This window comes from Pyxicephalus adspersus, chromosome 10 (assembly GCF_032062135.1).
Source record: "Pyxicephalus adspersus chromosome 10, UCB_Pads_2.0, whole genome shotgun sequence".
Taxonomy (NCBI): Eukaryota; Metazoa; Chordata; class Amphibia; order Anura; family Pyxicephalidae; genus Pyxicephalus; species Pyxicephalus adspersus.
The window spans coordinates 27,815,665-27,830,437 of NC_092867.1; the positions used below are offsets into that span (position 1 = coordinate 27,815,665).

At 37.8% G+C, this 14,773-nt stretch overlaps 1 protein-coding gene across 3 annotated transcripts in view; it reads right to left on the reverse strand.

Annotated features, from left to right (window-relative positions):
* LOC140338838 (protocadherin-15-like) overlaps positions 1-14,773 on the reverse strand; it is a 548,986-nt gene that overhangs the window by 61,725 nt on the left and 472,488 nt on the right. For all 3 annotated transcript variants that reach the window (XM_072423159.1, XM_072423158.1, XM_072423157.1), the window contains one exon: positions 594-809. In XM_072423159.1, the coding sequence (XP_072279260.1) occupies positions 594-809 (216 nt within the window). The remainder of the gene's footprint in view (positions 1-593; positions 810-14,773) is intronic.

The window sequence follows — 14,773 nt, forward strand, 5'->3', positions numbered from 1 at the left end:
AAATATCATTAACTTGAACACTGAACATGGCAGTCATTTAACTGCCATGAAAATTACACATGGCAGTTAAATGACTATTAAGATCCATTTCAACTTTCCTCGTCCTTTGAATGTAGCTGCATGTATTCAAATGCAAAACCTAGCATTAGACTACTGCATGTTTTTTTTCCCTGTAAATGTTTTTTGTGTAGGCATAAAAAACCCATTAGACTAATGCTGGATGATGCAATTTCTACTTTGCTTTCTCCATTAACTGTTAGGTCCATAAACATTTGGACAGAGACAACTTTTTTCTAGTTTTGGTTCTGTACATTACCACAATTCATTTTAAATGAAACAACTCAGATGCAGTTGAACTGCAGACTTTCAGCTTTAATTCAGTAGATTGAACAAAAAGATTGCATAAAGATGTGAGGAACTAAAGCATTTTTTTATTTTTTTTTAACACAATTACTTCATTTCAGGGGCTCAAAAGTGTCAGGGACATGGGCTCTGTCCAAAGAAATGAGATTGCAGTTTACATGTATACATGTCTATGTTTGTTATGATGGTAACAGAAGAAGAAAACAATACAATGTTTCAGTTGTACTTACAATTACATCTGCCTTGCTGCTTAATCCTTTTCCATAATCATCAGTTGCAACAACTTCAAATTTAAAATAGGAACGCCTCATATTTTTGAAGAGCATTGCTGTTTTGATGACACCACTGTAGAATTCAATAACAAAACCTTCTTTACCATCTTTAATTGGTGGTATAATTAGTTTATAGCTGTTACTGCTGTAGTTCCCAGTGTCTTTATCTGTAGTCTGAAAGGAGAACAGAGGTGTTATAAGGTAATGTTTGTAATGTTGATATGTAAATGTGTTTCCTTCATCAATTGCACCACTACTTTTTACATTAAAGGACCAACAAGAGGCCCAAACTACCATTTGTAAAATATGAAAAAGATCCTACCTGTTTAATTTCTTGTTGAAGGTCATTTAACCTGTAATTGTGAGAGAGTGTTTGACAAGCATTTCTTACCCTTATTAAGTGCCCTGATATGATGGGTTATAGATGGACCTTAAAAAATGAGATTTTTTCTTTTAGAAATATTAATTGTGATTAAGCAGCACCATGAAGAATCTATATTTTTTTTGTAATTTATTTGGAAAAATAACAGTATGCTGCCTGAGACCTCCCACAAGATTTGAAGTGAGGTTTGGTGATTTTGCTACTATACAGCTCACTGTTCCACTTGTCAGAGAAAAAAAATCCACTGTTTAAAGGTCATCATGAATTCTGATTTATTTATGTAACTGTGAAAGACCACCTGCTACTTCTTGCCCATAATCCCACCAGTTATCAGATCACCAGTTATAAGGAGGACAGCTCTGACACAAGGAAGCACACCTTTGCTCCTCTTCCAAGATACACAAAGACACAGTGTGAAAGAAGGCATGTTAAGCAAGAAAACGCTAAATGATCAGCGGTAGGGACTCTACAGATAATATTTGAGACAGTTCCCTCTATTTTTGTGCACAGTTTGTACAGCTTATGTACTTTTTAAATGTGTGCACTGAATTAGAAGGCTCTGTTCACTAATTGGCAGTCCGTTGGCAGGGTGTTGCAGGACTTCTTAGTTGGCACTGAGATTTGTCTTTCAATTAGTTTGCAATGTTCAGCTAAGGGTGACTTGCTGTCCTAAAAGAACTCTACGTTGAATGATCTTTTGCATCCAGCACAAACTAAACATAGCTTTGAACATCCACAGTTTAGCTGTTTCTTTTACCTAACTGTGTAACTCTTTAAAACTCAATGGAAAACAAACTTATCTTTGCAAACTCTCCCATCCCCTGCACAGTGCTAGCGCATAATAAATAAAGAGATAAACTTATCTTATTTGTCACTCTCGTAGGTTTACCTTTAGGTTTAACCTTACAGTGCTCTGCAAACTGTTTGTAAACTTCATTGTTTGGCTAGTTGCATCTCTGATGTCATCTCGCACAATGCAGGACCAGCAGCTCCGCATTGTACAAAAGGATGCAGAGGGCCCACATTCTGGTCCATAAGACAGTGGAGGAGAGCATTGGTTGCTGAGGGAATGAGGTATAATCTCCTTATAGTAATCATGAAATATTAAAGTGGTGTGTATTTGATGCGCTGCAGAAAAACCTTAAATAGGTAAATGTCACTACTGCGTAAGTAGTTTGCAGAAGTTTAAAAAGGTAAAGAGAAACTCCCTTTGGAGAAGTTTACGTATAATACATTTCTAGAAATTAACATTCACCAATGTGCTATTATAAAAAACCTAAATTTATTGTATCAACATTTGAAAAATATGTCACAATAAAAGTTTGCATAAAAAACAAACATTCAGCAAGGCAATATTTGAATGGTAACAAATTAAATCCTTTTTTTCAATTTTAATCTAAGTGCTATTAGGCTATATGTATCAAACAATCTCCTCCATTTCACCTGCCACACTTCTAAACCTATATTTTGCAGTCAAAGCTGCTTCCAAGCGTACGGTAATAAAGGTGCTATCCAGAAAAGATGTACTGTAATTTTCACTATTGCAGCATATATTACGCAAAACCATTTTATATATCAGTACAACCATGACTAGTGTTGGTGTTTGAATTTGGGTTGTCCCTATATTCGACCCGAAAATGGTGGTTCGAATTCGGGCAGACCCGACCCGAAAAGCACGGAATTTGACTTTGCGAATTAGTCCAGTTTCCAGTAATCCAGTTTCTACATTGAGAGTTCATCTGCAGTTCCAGTGCGATCCTGGGGCACTAGAAGTTAATTAACCTCTAATGCCCAGGGATCGCAAACAGGAGGATTCCCTTGCAGCCCTTGAAGGTTCCCAGGGCTGCAAGGGAGTCCTCTTGTTTGCGATCCCCACATTTCCCCGAATTTCTCCATTGAGAATTCATCTGAGTTCAGTTCCCACGATCACCGGGCTGTACTTATCAATGATAAGCCCCATGGTCACGGGGCTGATAAGTACAGCCCGGTGACCGTGGGAACTTTGCGGTCACAGCTGATTGGAGGAGACAGGCGAGTGCTTTCAATTAGCTGTGACTGCAGATGAACTGCTCTTCTGTATGTGTTCTTGGATATAAATTCTCTATCAAATACCACATACTACAGTTACGCTAGGGCTGCAAAAGCAATCAGGGATCAGGGATCCCGATTGCTTTTGCAATTCTACACAGTCCCAAAAAAAAAAACGAAATCCTAATTCCGAAATGGTGTTCGAATGTCAGGCTATTTGATCGAATAGCTGCCGAATCGAACACTCAGTGGTTCGACCAACACTAACCATGACAAACAAAATGGGGAGAGGGGACATAGTGTTCTTCACCATAATAAAATAATTAGGATGATAAACCCCAGGCAGAAACTTCCAGTGAAAATACATTCCTCGCACACTGGTCAAACAAGCAGGGTATTAAGCTCATGTATTGCAACAGTCTCACGCCAACAAAGGCCACGGGTGAGCTGGAGATGCAGAGTACAGGGTGCAGATATGCCTTTCCTGACACTCCTGACAGTATGCACACAAGGGTTAGCTCTGCCCCTTGCTCTCCACAGGACCACTTTACCAAAGCAATAAAAGTAACCTCCCCTATGGCCTGTAGGTGTTTGCAATAAGGTAAGTTTTTTACCTGTTTCTATTTTTCTTTGCTGTACAAAACAGTCGCTCAGTTCCCTGCACAGGTGCTGCAAACTTCAGCTCACAGCCATCATACAAATAGCAGTAGTAGAGATGAGTTTGAAGGAAAGAATGCCTTTGCTATCTCTGAGGCCACCTGCTGTATGGCTCCATGAAATTGCAGTCTAAGCCTCAAATAATAGGCATTGCATATAATTTGGTAGAATTTTGTTGTAACATTTTTGTATATACAATATGGCTTAGTGCACTGTTGTTCTGCCTGATGCTGTTTTTTTTTTTTTTTTACCAGGTTTCTGTTATTCCATAATTACACATACCTGTTTATCATTCTGTGGTATTTTGTTGGAAAACCTTGGAGGTTTTTTCTTGGTTACTTGTACATTTATTAAATCATTAGATGTTAATGAGTGCACTTTGCTATCATAGTGCTGTTAATCTTCAGACTACTCCAGCATATGTAAAAAAGGATATATTTGTTTCTAGTTGCTGGCTCGCCTAACCATGCCTCACAGGCACGAAAGCTGCAGCACAGGTAGGGGATGGATCCCCTACTCCCAGCTCAGTCCATTGTGCCTTTAATAGAGGGTGTGTAACAAAGAATATGTCTCCATGTAGGCCAGTGTCAAAGGTTGCTATGGCTTCCTTAATGCAATGTGCAATTTGGCAATGTAACCAGGCATTTATCCCATTACACTGACCAGCAATGTGCAATATGTGCCTCTCAGGTCAGCTAACATTGACACCAATTAATGTTTTGGCTATTTGTATAGGTGACATTCCTTCCACTGGCAGCAATGCAACCAGACATTTATCCAACTGATCAATACACTGACTAGCAATGTAAAATTTGTGCCTCTCGGTTCAGCTAATTCAGATACCAAATATTGTTTTGGCTGCTTGTAAAGGTGACCTTCGTCCCACTGGCAGCAATGCAACCAGACATTTATTCCACTGACCATCACACAAGTGTACAGTGATATGTGGATGTGTGGATTGTGGCAATGGTTCTTTAAGACTCAAAAGTTGTTTCAGGGGCTTTCCTTATCTTAAAAGATTCAGAAAGATTAATTTATGCCATCAAGCAAAGAGAAATCTACTGCCCATTTGAAGTCAGTTCGCAGACCACTTTGCCATTGAAGTATGCTGGGTGTGTGGCACAAAGGCCTTGCCCTTCAAACTTATCATGCTTTAACCTTTCTAGCGGTAACCCCGAGTATGACTCGGGTCACACTCGGGGTAAGTTGCTGAAAGGGGTAACCTCGAGTCACACTCGGGGTAGGTAAACCTATGGGAAGGTTAGTAAATACAGCCTTACCTGATCTGCCGACATCCCACGTACTGCTCTTAGACATATAAAACCAGAAGGAAATAAACCACTAGGGAGGTGAAAGAAGCAAATAAAGATAAGGAAGCACAACCAAGCCGTGCATTATGTCTGCGCCAGATTTTTCCCTGTCTGCCTCTCAAGTACTATCTGTTTGGCAAAGGGATAATAGCCCTGGAAAAAAGCATCTCAGAAAGACAAGACACCTGGCCTCTCCCAGTCCTATCTTATGTGCAAGGAATGGGACAAGCAGTGGTGTTGCTTTCAATTGGAGAGCAAGAAAGAGGATTCTTTTCTAAACTTTTCATAGTAAGGAGATCCCTGATGGATTTAGATCAGTTCTGGACCTGAAGGATTTAAATCCCTTTCACATTAGAAGGTTTTGTATGATAATTTTGCAGATGACTAGGGATGAGTGAGCAAATTTATTAAATTCGGTCTTGCGGCGAATTGGGCTGTTCTCGCTTACCAAACATGTAAATTCTGCCAGCGAGACCAAATTTTTGGGACCTGCAATGCCAATCAGGGAAGCGGAGCTGTCAGCTCCACTCCCCTGATTGCTCTTGCACCTCTTTACTAGTTGGACTAGGAGTCCTGTGTTCCTGGATAGAGAAACTCCATCCAGGAACACATACTACAGGGCGGCAACAGCAGTCAGGGGAGCTGAGCAGCTCCGCTCCCCTGACTGCTGTTGCAGTCCTGTACTATGTGTTCCTGGATAGAGTTTCCCTATCCACGAACACCGTGTGAGTCTCACGGCCCGCTGATCATGAATGAATGCAGCGTGGGAAAAATCCTCAGATTTGTCCCACAGCCGCATTCATTCATAAACGCAAGCCACATGACCTTGAGAGTAGGAGACTTCCTCAGTCAATCAGAGAGCACTAGAGGTTTTGAATTGAAGAACTTCTCCCCATTTAATCTCTAGTGCCTTAAAAAAAAATTGGTAGAACTGTTGTGTACTGTTTTCAAAAATTTACAAGGAACTGTTTTTTGCTCACTGAGCACAGGAGAACCTGCTGACAGTTTAATATAAGTATCTCTTACTCTGTAACACACTTTCCAGCACAGTAATATTATGATACTTTTGTTACATTTTCTTTTATCCACTGCAATGCGATCCACTACGGAAAATTGTAACAAATCTATCATAATATTACTGTAAGAGATACTTATATTACAATGTCAGCAGGTTCTCCTGTGCTCAGCAAGCAGAAAAAAAACAGTTCTACCAATTTTTTTTTAAGGTACACAACAGTTCTACTATTTTTTTTTAAGGCACTAGAAGTTAAATGGGGAGAAATCCCTCCATTCAAAACCTCTAGTGCTCTCCGATTGGCTGAGGAAGGCTTTCCTCAGCCAATCAGAGAGCACTAGAGGTTTATGAATGGGGAAGCTTTCAGCCAATCAGAGAGACCTCTAGTGCTCTCTGATTGGCTGTGGAAAGCCAAGACAAAAGACTATCATGAGTGATCCAACAAACCTGGAATTGATTTCTTCAGAATTACAGGCTAATGTTTTCAATTTTGGACCCGATCCACTCCAGGTTTGCTGAATCAGCTAGGTTCTCACATGATCTATTTTCTCCAGTCTTGGGGAGCTTTATTAAAACAGGCCCACTATGTGATCTCCAACAAAAGAAGTATTAGCACATTTGAATCAGTCAATACATCAGCAAATAATATTGAGCCTTCTTTAATTTACTTGGCACTCCAAGACAGAACAGCACAGTTGCTATTGGTTCAATGTTCTTTTTCAGAATATAATTCTGTAAAGTTGGCGTAAATGATTTGACCCAGGGCATTCTTTGCAATAACACTGAATATTTTCTTGTGCACCCAGAATTTTGTTTAGAAATATAACTGCATTTATCTTTTTTTGAATACATCTATTAATTCAAAACATGTTGCAGCTCATAGTTATAGCGATGTTACGCAAAGACAGAAAAACAGTGTTCTGTCATTTTCTTTAAATAGCACAGCATCTCTGTAGAGAAAAAATCTTCTGGTAAATGCTTTAAATAATAGAGGAATAATGAAAGAAACTGGAAGTCTTTCTTTGCTTATACACATATTGTTAATCCCTGAACATTGGTTGAATGTTGGTGTATAGAGTGATCTATTAATGTCCTAAAAATCCTTGCATGACTTGGATCTTTTGTTAAACATAGAGGATGTGAGACTGGCAACTGGTTTGTTATATGAATATTATTAGTAAGTTTCTTCACCCATTCCTACTTTAAAACTGCTCACAATATTTACAACCAGTGGCAATTTTTGTGTTACATAAGAATTGTATCGGTATAGCATTGACATATACTATTGATATTCTAAAACATAAAATTACATTTTTAATGTAAATATATAAAAAAAATAGCTGTAAAGTTGCAGTAAATCATCATGGCATCACCTTCCTGTCTTTTTTAGTGTGTTAGGTGTCTAAATCAAAAAAAGCACCTGAATAGAATCATTTTGACCAATGCTTGCAATAGAATCTCAGTACTTATACTTAGTACAATAAAATATTTGCACAACTTTAAGCCAAATGGGTTGTATTCTTTTAGATAATAATGACATGGAATCATTTACTTTAACACACAAATTAGAAATCAAGTATGACAGAGAAACACAATTTTAGAATTATTTCTTACTTGCTTGTATTTGATGGAGCTACTGCTGATCCCCCTAGCCCTGCTGAAATGTTTCCCACTCATCTGTTGCCTAATTGAGTGTTTCTCGGTCTCGCTCCTTTCTCTTCCCTTGTTGTCCAGTCTGCTTTTCCCCTGCCTGTTCCCTTGTGCAGTCCCTGCCTTGCTTTTCCAGTTTCCCCAGTGTCTTCCTATTTCTTCTGCATTCCTATGTGTTTTGGGTGACCCCTGTGTCTGTTTGTTGCTTTCTGGTACTAGACCCCTGGCTTACTTCTTAGACGTATTACTTAGACTCTGCGCCTTGGCCCTTTTTAGGGCTTACACCACCACTGAGAAGGGTCTTAAATGCATTTTTAATAAATACTTAACTATTTAAATAATTTCTAAGTAAAAGGTGCATTGTTTTTTTAAAGGGTGTAGAGCAAAGTTAAAATGACATTTAACAATGACCTTAAATAGCTCTCTGTCTGCATGACATTTTATTTGCAGAAAAAATATGTTCCCTTGTGCTTTTTGTTACTTGGCTAGACAATAAAGTTGATACATTATTTCCAATGACATTCAAAATGGCTTAAGGTTTTACAGGCATTATACAGAATCCTGCACAGGTCATTTATCTAAGGTTTGCCAGATGGTCGGTTTTTCTTTTGCTACAACTTTGGCCCAGGAACAAAACATCAATAACCAACAATAATACTGTGGTAGGCTTTGTAGTCTCATGTTAATCACAGATGTTTTTATTCAGCTGTTTCTGTGTGATGTCAGGGCTTGGTGATTCTTTTATCGTAAGGCCCATCGTGTTAAAATCACGTTTGGAAAGATTTAGCATACAGCAAGCTACCTTTGTTAGGCTATGGAGCATTATTGATTAAAGCAGTGAAAAAATAACATGATGAGCAAAAGGCAGAAACCCACGGTTGCCAATCAAAATCAAGGGTAGTTCAGAAAATTAGTAAAGAGATAATATCTGATCAGTTGCTCTGGTTTAGTGCATTGTTTTTTTGCAAATGTATAGAAAACTGTCCATGTCTCTTGTAACCTAACCATAACGTGGCCGTAATACTCCAAAGATAATGGTAATTTCAGTACAATGATCTTTAAGATCCCTCCTTTCTGGAACCTCCCTAAAGCTTTATACTTGGGAGCCCCTAGATTAATATAAATATTTTTTCCAAGCAGGTAAACCTTTTTATTCACACTTAAATGTATATTGTAAATGTAAAAAAATCAGATTACAATATGTGACTGCAGCTCTTTGCTGTGCTGTAAAAGTGGCTGAATAGACCTACAAATGTGTTGGCAAGTAAATCATATACCTATGTATTTATACTTGGGATTTCTGATAATTGCAAAGCTGAATAGCTGTTAATGAATTGCTTGCACCAGTTTGTAGACGTTCCGCCAATGGAAGAAAAAAAAAATAAATCCAAAGCTTGTAGGAAACCCTAATGCTTCCTTTATCATTCTTTCCATTTTATTCCTTTAACAAGTTTTTTTTTCTGCAGAGTTTGCTGGTCTGGCTTTTCCTAATGCACCCATCTCCTATATATTTTACATTTTCTGCAGATACTTGAGGTCCTGCATAAGTTTGATAAGAGTGAAATTATACATCTCAAAGGAAAAACCAAGTGTGTTGAACCAGTAAGCAATTTATTATTAGTACAACATAGACATTTTGAAATACATGTGCAATTTTTGGAAATGCATAAAAATGTGTGCAGTAAAATCAGAGCATCTCCAGCAAGTCATTGTTAATAGTACAAGTGACATTGTTTTAATATATTTTACAATTTTTCACATAGGTATTCTTCAATGGAGGTTTATGTAAAGGAAGTGCATGTAATAGTGGACTACATTATTGGTTAGGTACTGTTGACATTGAAATACTGACACTTGGTTGCTTTATAAAAAGCTCTTTGTACTACTGTTTCTTTGAAATTCCCTATAAAGCCTTTTCAAAGGGTTCTTTTTAAGGATCAGGAATGTACTGTACAAGTTTATTACTGTACTGTTAAATGCCAAGTGCTGGTGTTGAAAACAAATTTGGATAGAACAAGTGCTAAAGAAGCACAGTAGTATAATAAAAAACATTTGCTGTTACACAGTATAATGATTTACATACACAAGTGCTTTACTGTACATCCCGCATCTTTTGTAGTCTATTTCATCCTCCACAGATGAACTGGTGTTTCTAAATGGGTTTGCTTGCCAGTGGGGTTTCTTAGTTCTACCCCAGAAAACCACTAGGATTCGGATGTTACCTTAACAACAGGCTCACAGTCACTGATTAAATTGGCTACTAGGGATGGTGACCCAGTTGCTGTGTAAATAGCAGACTTACAATTCCGCTAAACCAAATTTTACATTCGAGCATCCATACTTGCCAGTGGGGATAAGTCACAATTACAAATGATTATCTTTTAGTACAGGTAGTCCCCGGGACTGTAGGTTTGTTATTAAGTTGAATTTGTATGTAAGTCAGAACAGGTATATTATTAAATGCAATTAGGACACATGTTTGTCTCAACATATTATTAGGCGGCCTGTTGTCAGTTACTGTAATCAATCCTCACTGTAAGATAATCTCAAACAAAGCAAAAAAAAACTTTATGGAGCCTAGACATTCCTTAACTTTTAGAGCAAGCTGTGCTTTGATATGCAAGAAGAAACAACTGCAGAGTTTGTCTTGGTCATTAAAGAGTTACAAGAGCTTGCAGAAGAGCTCAATCTCAGCTGTGTTTAGCAAAAGATTTCTTCTGCAAGCCTCTGTCCCGTGCACGAGGAGGGAGCAGGGAAGCCCGTTCGTTTCTACCGTAGGATTCATCCATATGTCCTTAACATTTGCGGCAATCTAACTAGGAACGTAGATGATTTTGCAAACAAATGTGTTCATTCATGCTGGTGTTTTTTGCAATGGCTCATAATGTTTTGTGCATCATCAATCCAGACTTAATTTGCTACCTTCTTTTTTGTAGAAGGAAGAAGGTTTCTACTTTTCAAAAGTAAGCGTTTGATTTAGGGATAGGTTTTTTATTTCTTTAGGATGTATGGGAGTGTTTTTATTCATTAATACAGCCTTTATTTAAGTTTAGGTAGCTGAAAATGCCTGTACTCCCTAATGGCCAACTATCTTGTCCCTGGCAAATTTTCACAACACTGTATCATCTAAAGACTGGTATATCTTTTAGAAAAACGAATGGATTGTGTCCCTGCATTTGGGCCTTTTTTCTAGTTGTCCTTTCACATGCCAATTTTTGTCAAATTCTCATACACAGGCATGTAAAAAAATCCCTAGAAACAGGATAGTTTAGTATCAGTTAGGATGGGGCCAAATGAAAAGACACAAGGAACAGGTGGGTCTTTTCCCACAAGAATATAAAGTGTCAGCCCACAATTTTGCTTTAGTGAGAACAGGGACAGCTTCAGAAAACAAATGGCGGGTTTCTGTGTACTATTAAAAGCAGACCTAGTAGATTTACAATTTAAAGGCATCCCCCATACCTGTAACTTAGGAATTTGTATTTTCTAATTTGTATAGGAAAATGACCCACTCCCAACTGTCCTTGATTAGCTATCAATCAGCCCTGTAGAGAGTTAATGTTGACTGTCAAGGTTCCCCCCCCCTCATTTAATGCAATCTTCCAAAAGTTTAAATCCACCAATTTTTTTACTGAATTTACTGCAAATCAAAAGTCTACAAGTAATACTCAATTTTATTTTTGTAGCCACCGTAGCACTGATGCTGTGCTAAACTGCCCTAAGCTAATATTTTCATGGCATTGTATTGTTTGATAACTCAGGCCAACTATAAGTATCCATGTACACACACTTATTTATTGGTTTTCCAAGCCCTATTTAACAGACAGCCACAGTACTATGTAGTTTCCACTCTTTCTAAAACATTTTCTAACATCTTTAGAAAAATGTTTACTGCTTCTCAGATTAAAAAAAGCATTCAACCAAAAATAATTTCTAACCTGTAATAACGGTAGCTTATGTTTTTTATTGTGCTTTGAAAGTATAAAGGATAATGTGTTAAATTATGTTCTAACTGCTGTACCCCATTTTCCTTTATCTTGTGTGGTCTAATAAATCTCCCCACATTATGGTTTCTTTGTGATTGCTCATTGTTTTAGAGTCCCATCCCCCCCCATATACCCCTACATTGTGTTGCAATTGCCCCATAAAAACCCATTAAAAATATTTGAAATTAAAGAAGTTGGCTGGGACAACATAAACAACTGTCCACAGCAAAGAAACATTAGAAAATAAAAGTAAATCCTAGTCTGCCTAGCTTTGTGTTCAGAGCTGTAAATTGCCGGTTCCTGTATGTCTACAATATTGCCCCCTGTTGTCTTTTTTATGTAGTAATAAAAAATTCTTCTGGGACAAGATTTTCTATTTCTGACAAACCAGGTTTTAAATGTTTATAATTACCCCCAGGTAATCACTTATGTTGCCAAGTTGACTTCCCAGTCCTTGTGCCACTTCATGTAAGGTAAAATAAATGTCAGAAATAATAGCACTGATATTTCTATAAATACATATTTCATTAATTAGTTTCCTGTCTATTTTGGCCAAGATTCACCTGCTAAAACATATATGAAGAATCTTAAAAAACTGGAGTGTCACAAAAAGAAAAAAATCCACTGTGTTATGAAGTGTATAAACACAGTTTTAGATGTGTAAAATGCCTGTGGAAGCTGCTTTTCCTGTACTCTGGTTTGAGGGTCAGACACTGGCTGTTCAGGATTGGGATTGTAAATCCCTTTAAAACCTTAAAAAAAGCACTGTGAAAGAAAGGTTTTACTAAACTGAAGCATTGCAAACCTATGAAACATTTTCTCACATGGTGCCGTTTTGTGGAGTGCAACTAAAACAAAAGCTAGTTAAACGGAAATATGTTTGCCGTCAATTCTCATAAGCAGGCAACACCTGACCCACAAATGTAACCAGTGACTCACAACACCCTTAGGGGTCAGCCTGTCACAGAAAATATTGCTCCATACACTATTAAAGGTCATTTTGTTGGCAGTAAATGTACTAAAATAGTAAGCAAACCTCAGGAACAGTTAGTGTTTCTGAATAAAGGGAAACATAAAATATTGGAATAAAGAGTTTGCCAAGAGTTTATACCCTGTAATCATTCTTTTTTTGTTTTTTTTATCAATATGTTTAATTCCCATTATTTATTATACTGCACTGTTACTAGAAAATTTATATTTGCAGGCTGCCTATGAAAAATGTGAATATAAATTGTTACCTTTACTGATAATTAATGCTGTTTCCAGCATAAAGAATTTGTCATTTAAATTACATTGTTGCCTTTGCTTACATTTCTCTTATGTTTTAGAGTAAGCATGGCTATCACAATAAAATTTCAATGCTGGGGATCAGGTATAAGGAAGTCAAAATAAATAAACATTTTAACCTAAAGCTACGTACACACTTCCAATTATTATCATTGGTAAAAGAACGACGAACGATCCTGCACGATATCTGCGAACGATCGTATAGCACCGATCCTGTACATACAGATAACGACACGATCGTTCGTAGATATTGTACACACAATAGATGCGATCGTTTGAACGATACAGGAAGTTACGTGCACCGCAGGAACGTTCGTTCATCACGCATGCTCAGACCATGGACGATCAATGAACGATCGTACACACGAACGATCGTCGTCCAATCCGATCCGCCGGTCCGGTCGTTCATTTCCAACGACTTGCGTCGTTGGTTACTTTTTGTACGAACGATTTTTGCCCAATCGATCGTTCGTTCGTCGTACATTTTGAACGATAAAAATTGGAAGTGTGTACGCAGCTTAAGGATCAGTTTAAGATAAACAGAATTCCTTATCTTTGTATTTGTTTTAGGTCTGATAGATACTTTGAAAGCACCAAAGCCATAGCACTGTCTTAAGCTGCGTACACACTTCCAATTTTTATCGGATTGGAAGTGTGTACGCAGCTTAAGACAGTGCTATGGCTTTGGTGCTTTCAAAGTATCTATCAGACCTAAAACAAATACAAAGATAAGGAATTCTGTTTATCTTAAACTGATCCTTAAGCTGCGTACACACTTCCAATTTTTATCGTTCAAAATGAACGACGAACGATCGATTGGACAAAAATCGTTCGTAAAAAAAGTAACCAACGACGCCGACGAACGAGGAAAGTCGTTGGAAATGAATGACCGGACCCGCGGATCGGATTGGACGACGATCGTTGACCATCGTTCGTGTGTACGATCGTTCATTGATCGTCCATGGTCTGAGCATGCGTGATGAACGAACGTTCCTGCGGTGCACGTAACTTCCTGTATCGTTCAAACGATCGCATCTATTGTGTGTACAATATCTACAAACGATCGTGTCATTATCTGTATGTACAGGATCGGTGCTATACGATCGTTCGCAGATATCGTGCAGGATCGTTCGTTTACCAACGATAATAATTGGAAGTGTGTACGTAGCTTTACATACATCTGTTAGTTAAACTTTTTTTAGATAAGAACGACTTCTAGATATGAATGTGGCTTCCCCGCTTCTTCGTGTGCAGGATAGAGGCTTGATTGAGGGAAAGGGGTGGTTTTCATGACTTGCAGAAGACGTCTTTTGCTGTTCTGCAAGCTCTTGTAACTCTTTAGTGACCATGACAAAGTCTAGGCTCCATAATGGTTTTTTTTTTTTTTTGCTTTGTGATGAACTCAGTGACAATATTTACTTATTTATTTATTCACATAAAGAAATTTTCCCCTTTTGTTAAAAATGAGGATCTTATCCTTATGTTAGCTTTGAGATTCTATGTGTGCCACAAATGGGTTGAAATACTAGTGAGAAAATACACAGTTTTAGTACACACAGCCTGTTTCTTTTGACATTAAGTGCTTCATACGTACAACACAAGCGCTTTCAAAGAAATTGTCACTTTTTGGAAATCTACCATCTCCAATATGCCAGCCCCAGGCCAGTACAATGCACTAATAAACTAGAGGAAGCAACATTGCATCGGATGATTACCTAATATCCCGTTGTATACTTAAAAAGATAACTAAAAAATTGAAATGATCTATGTATTCTTATATTCTAAATGACAAAAAAAGCAGTTTGTCATGTGGAATAAATACA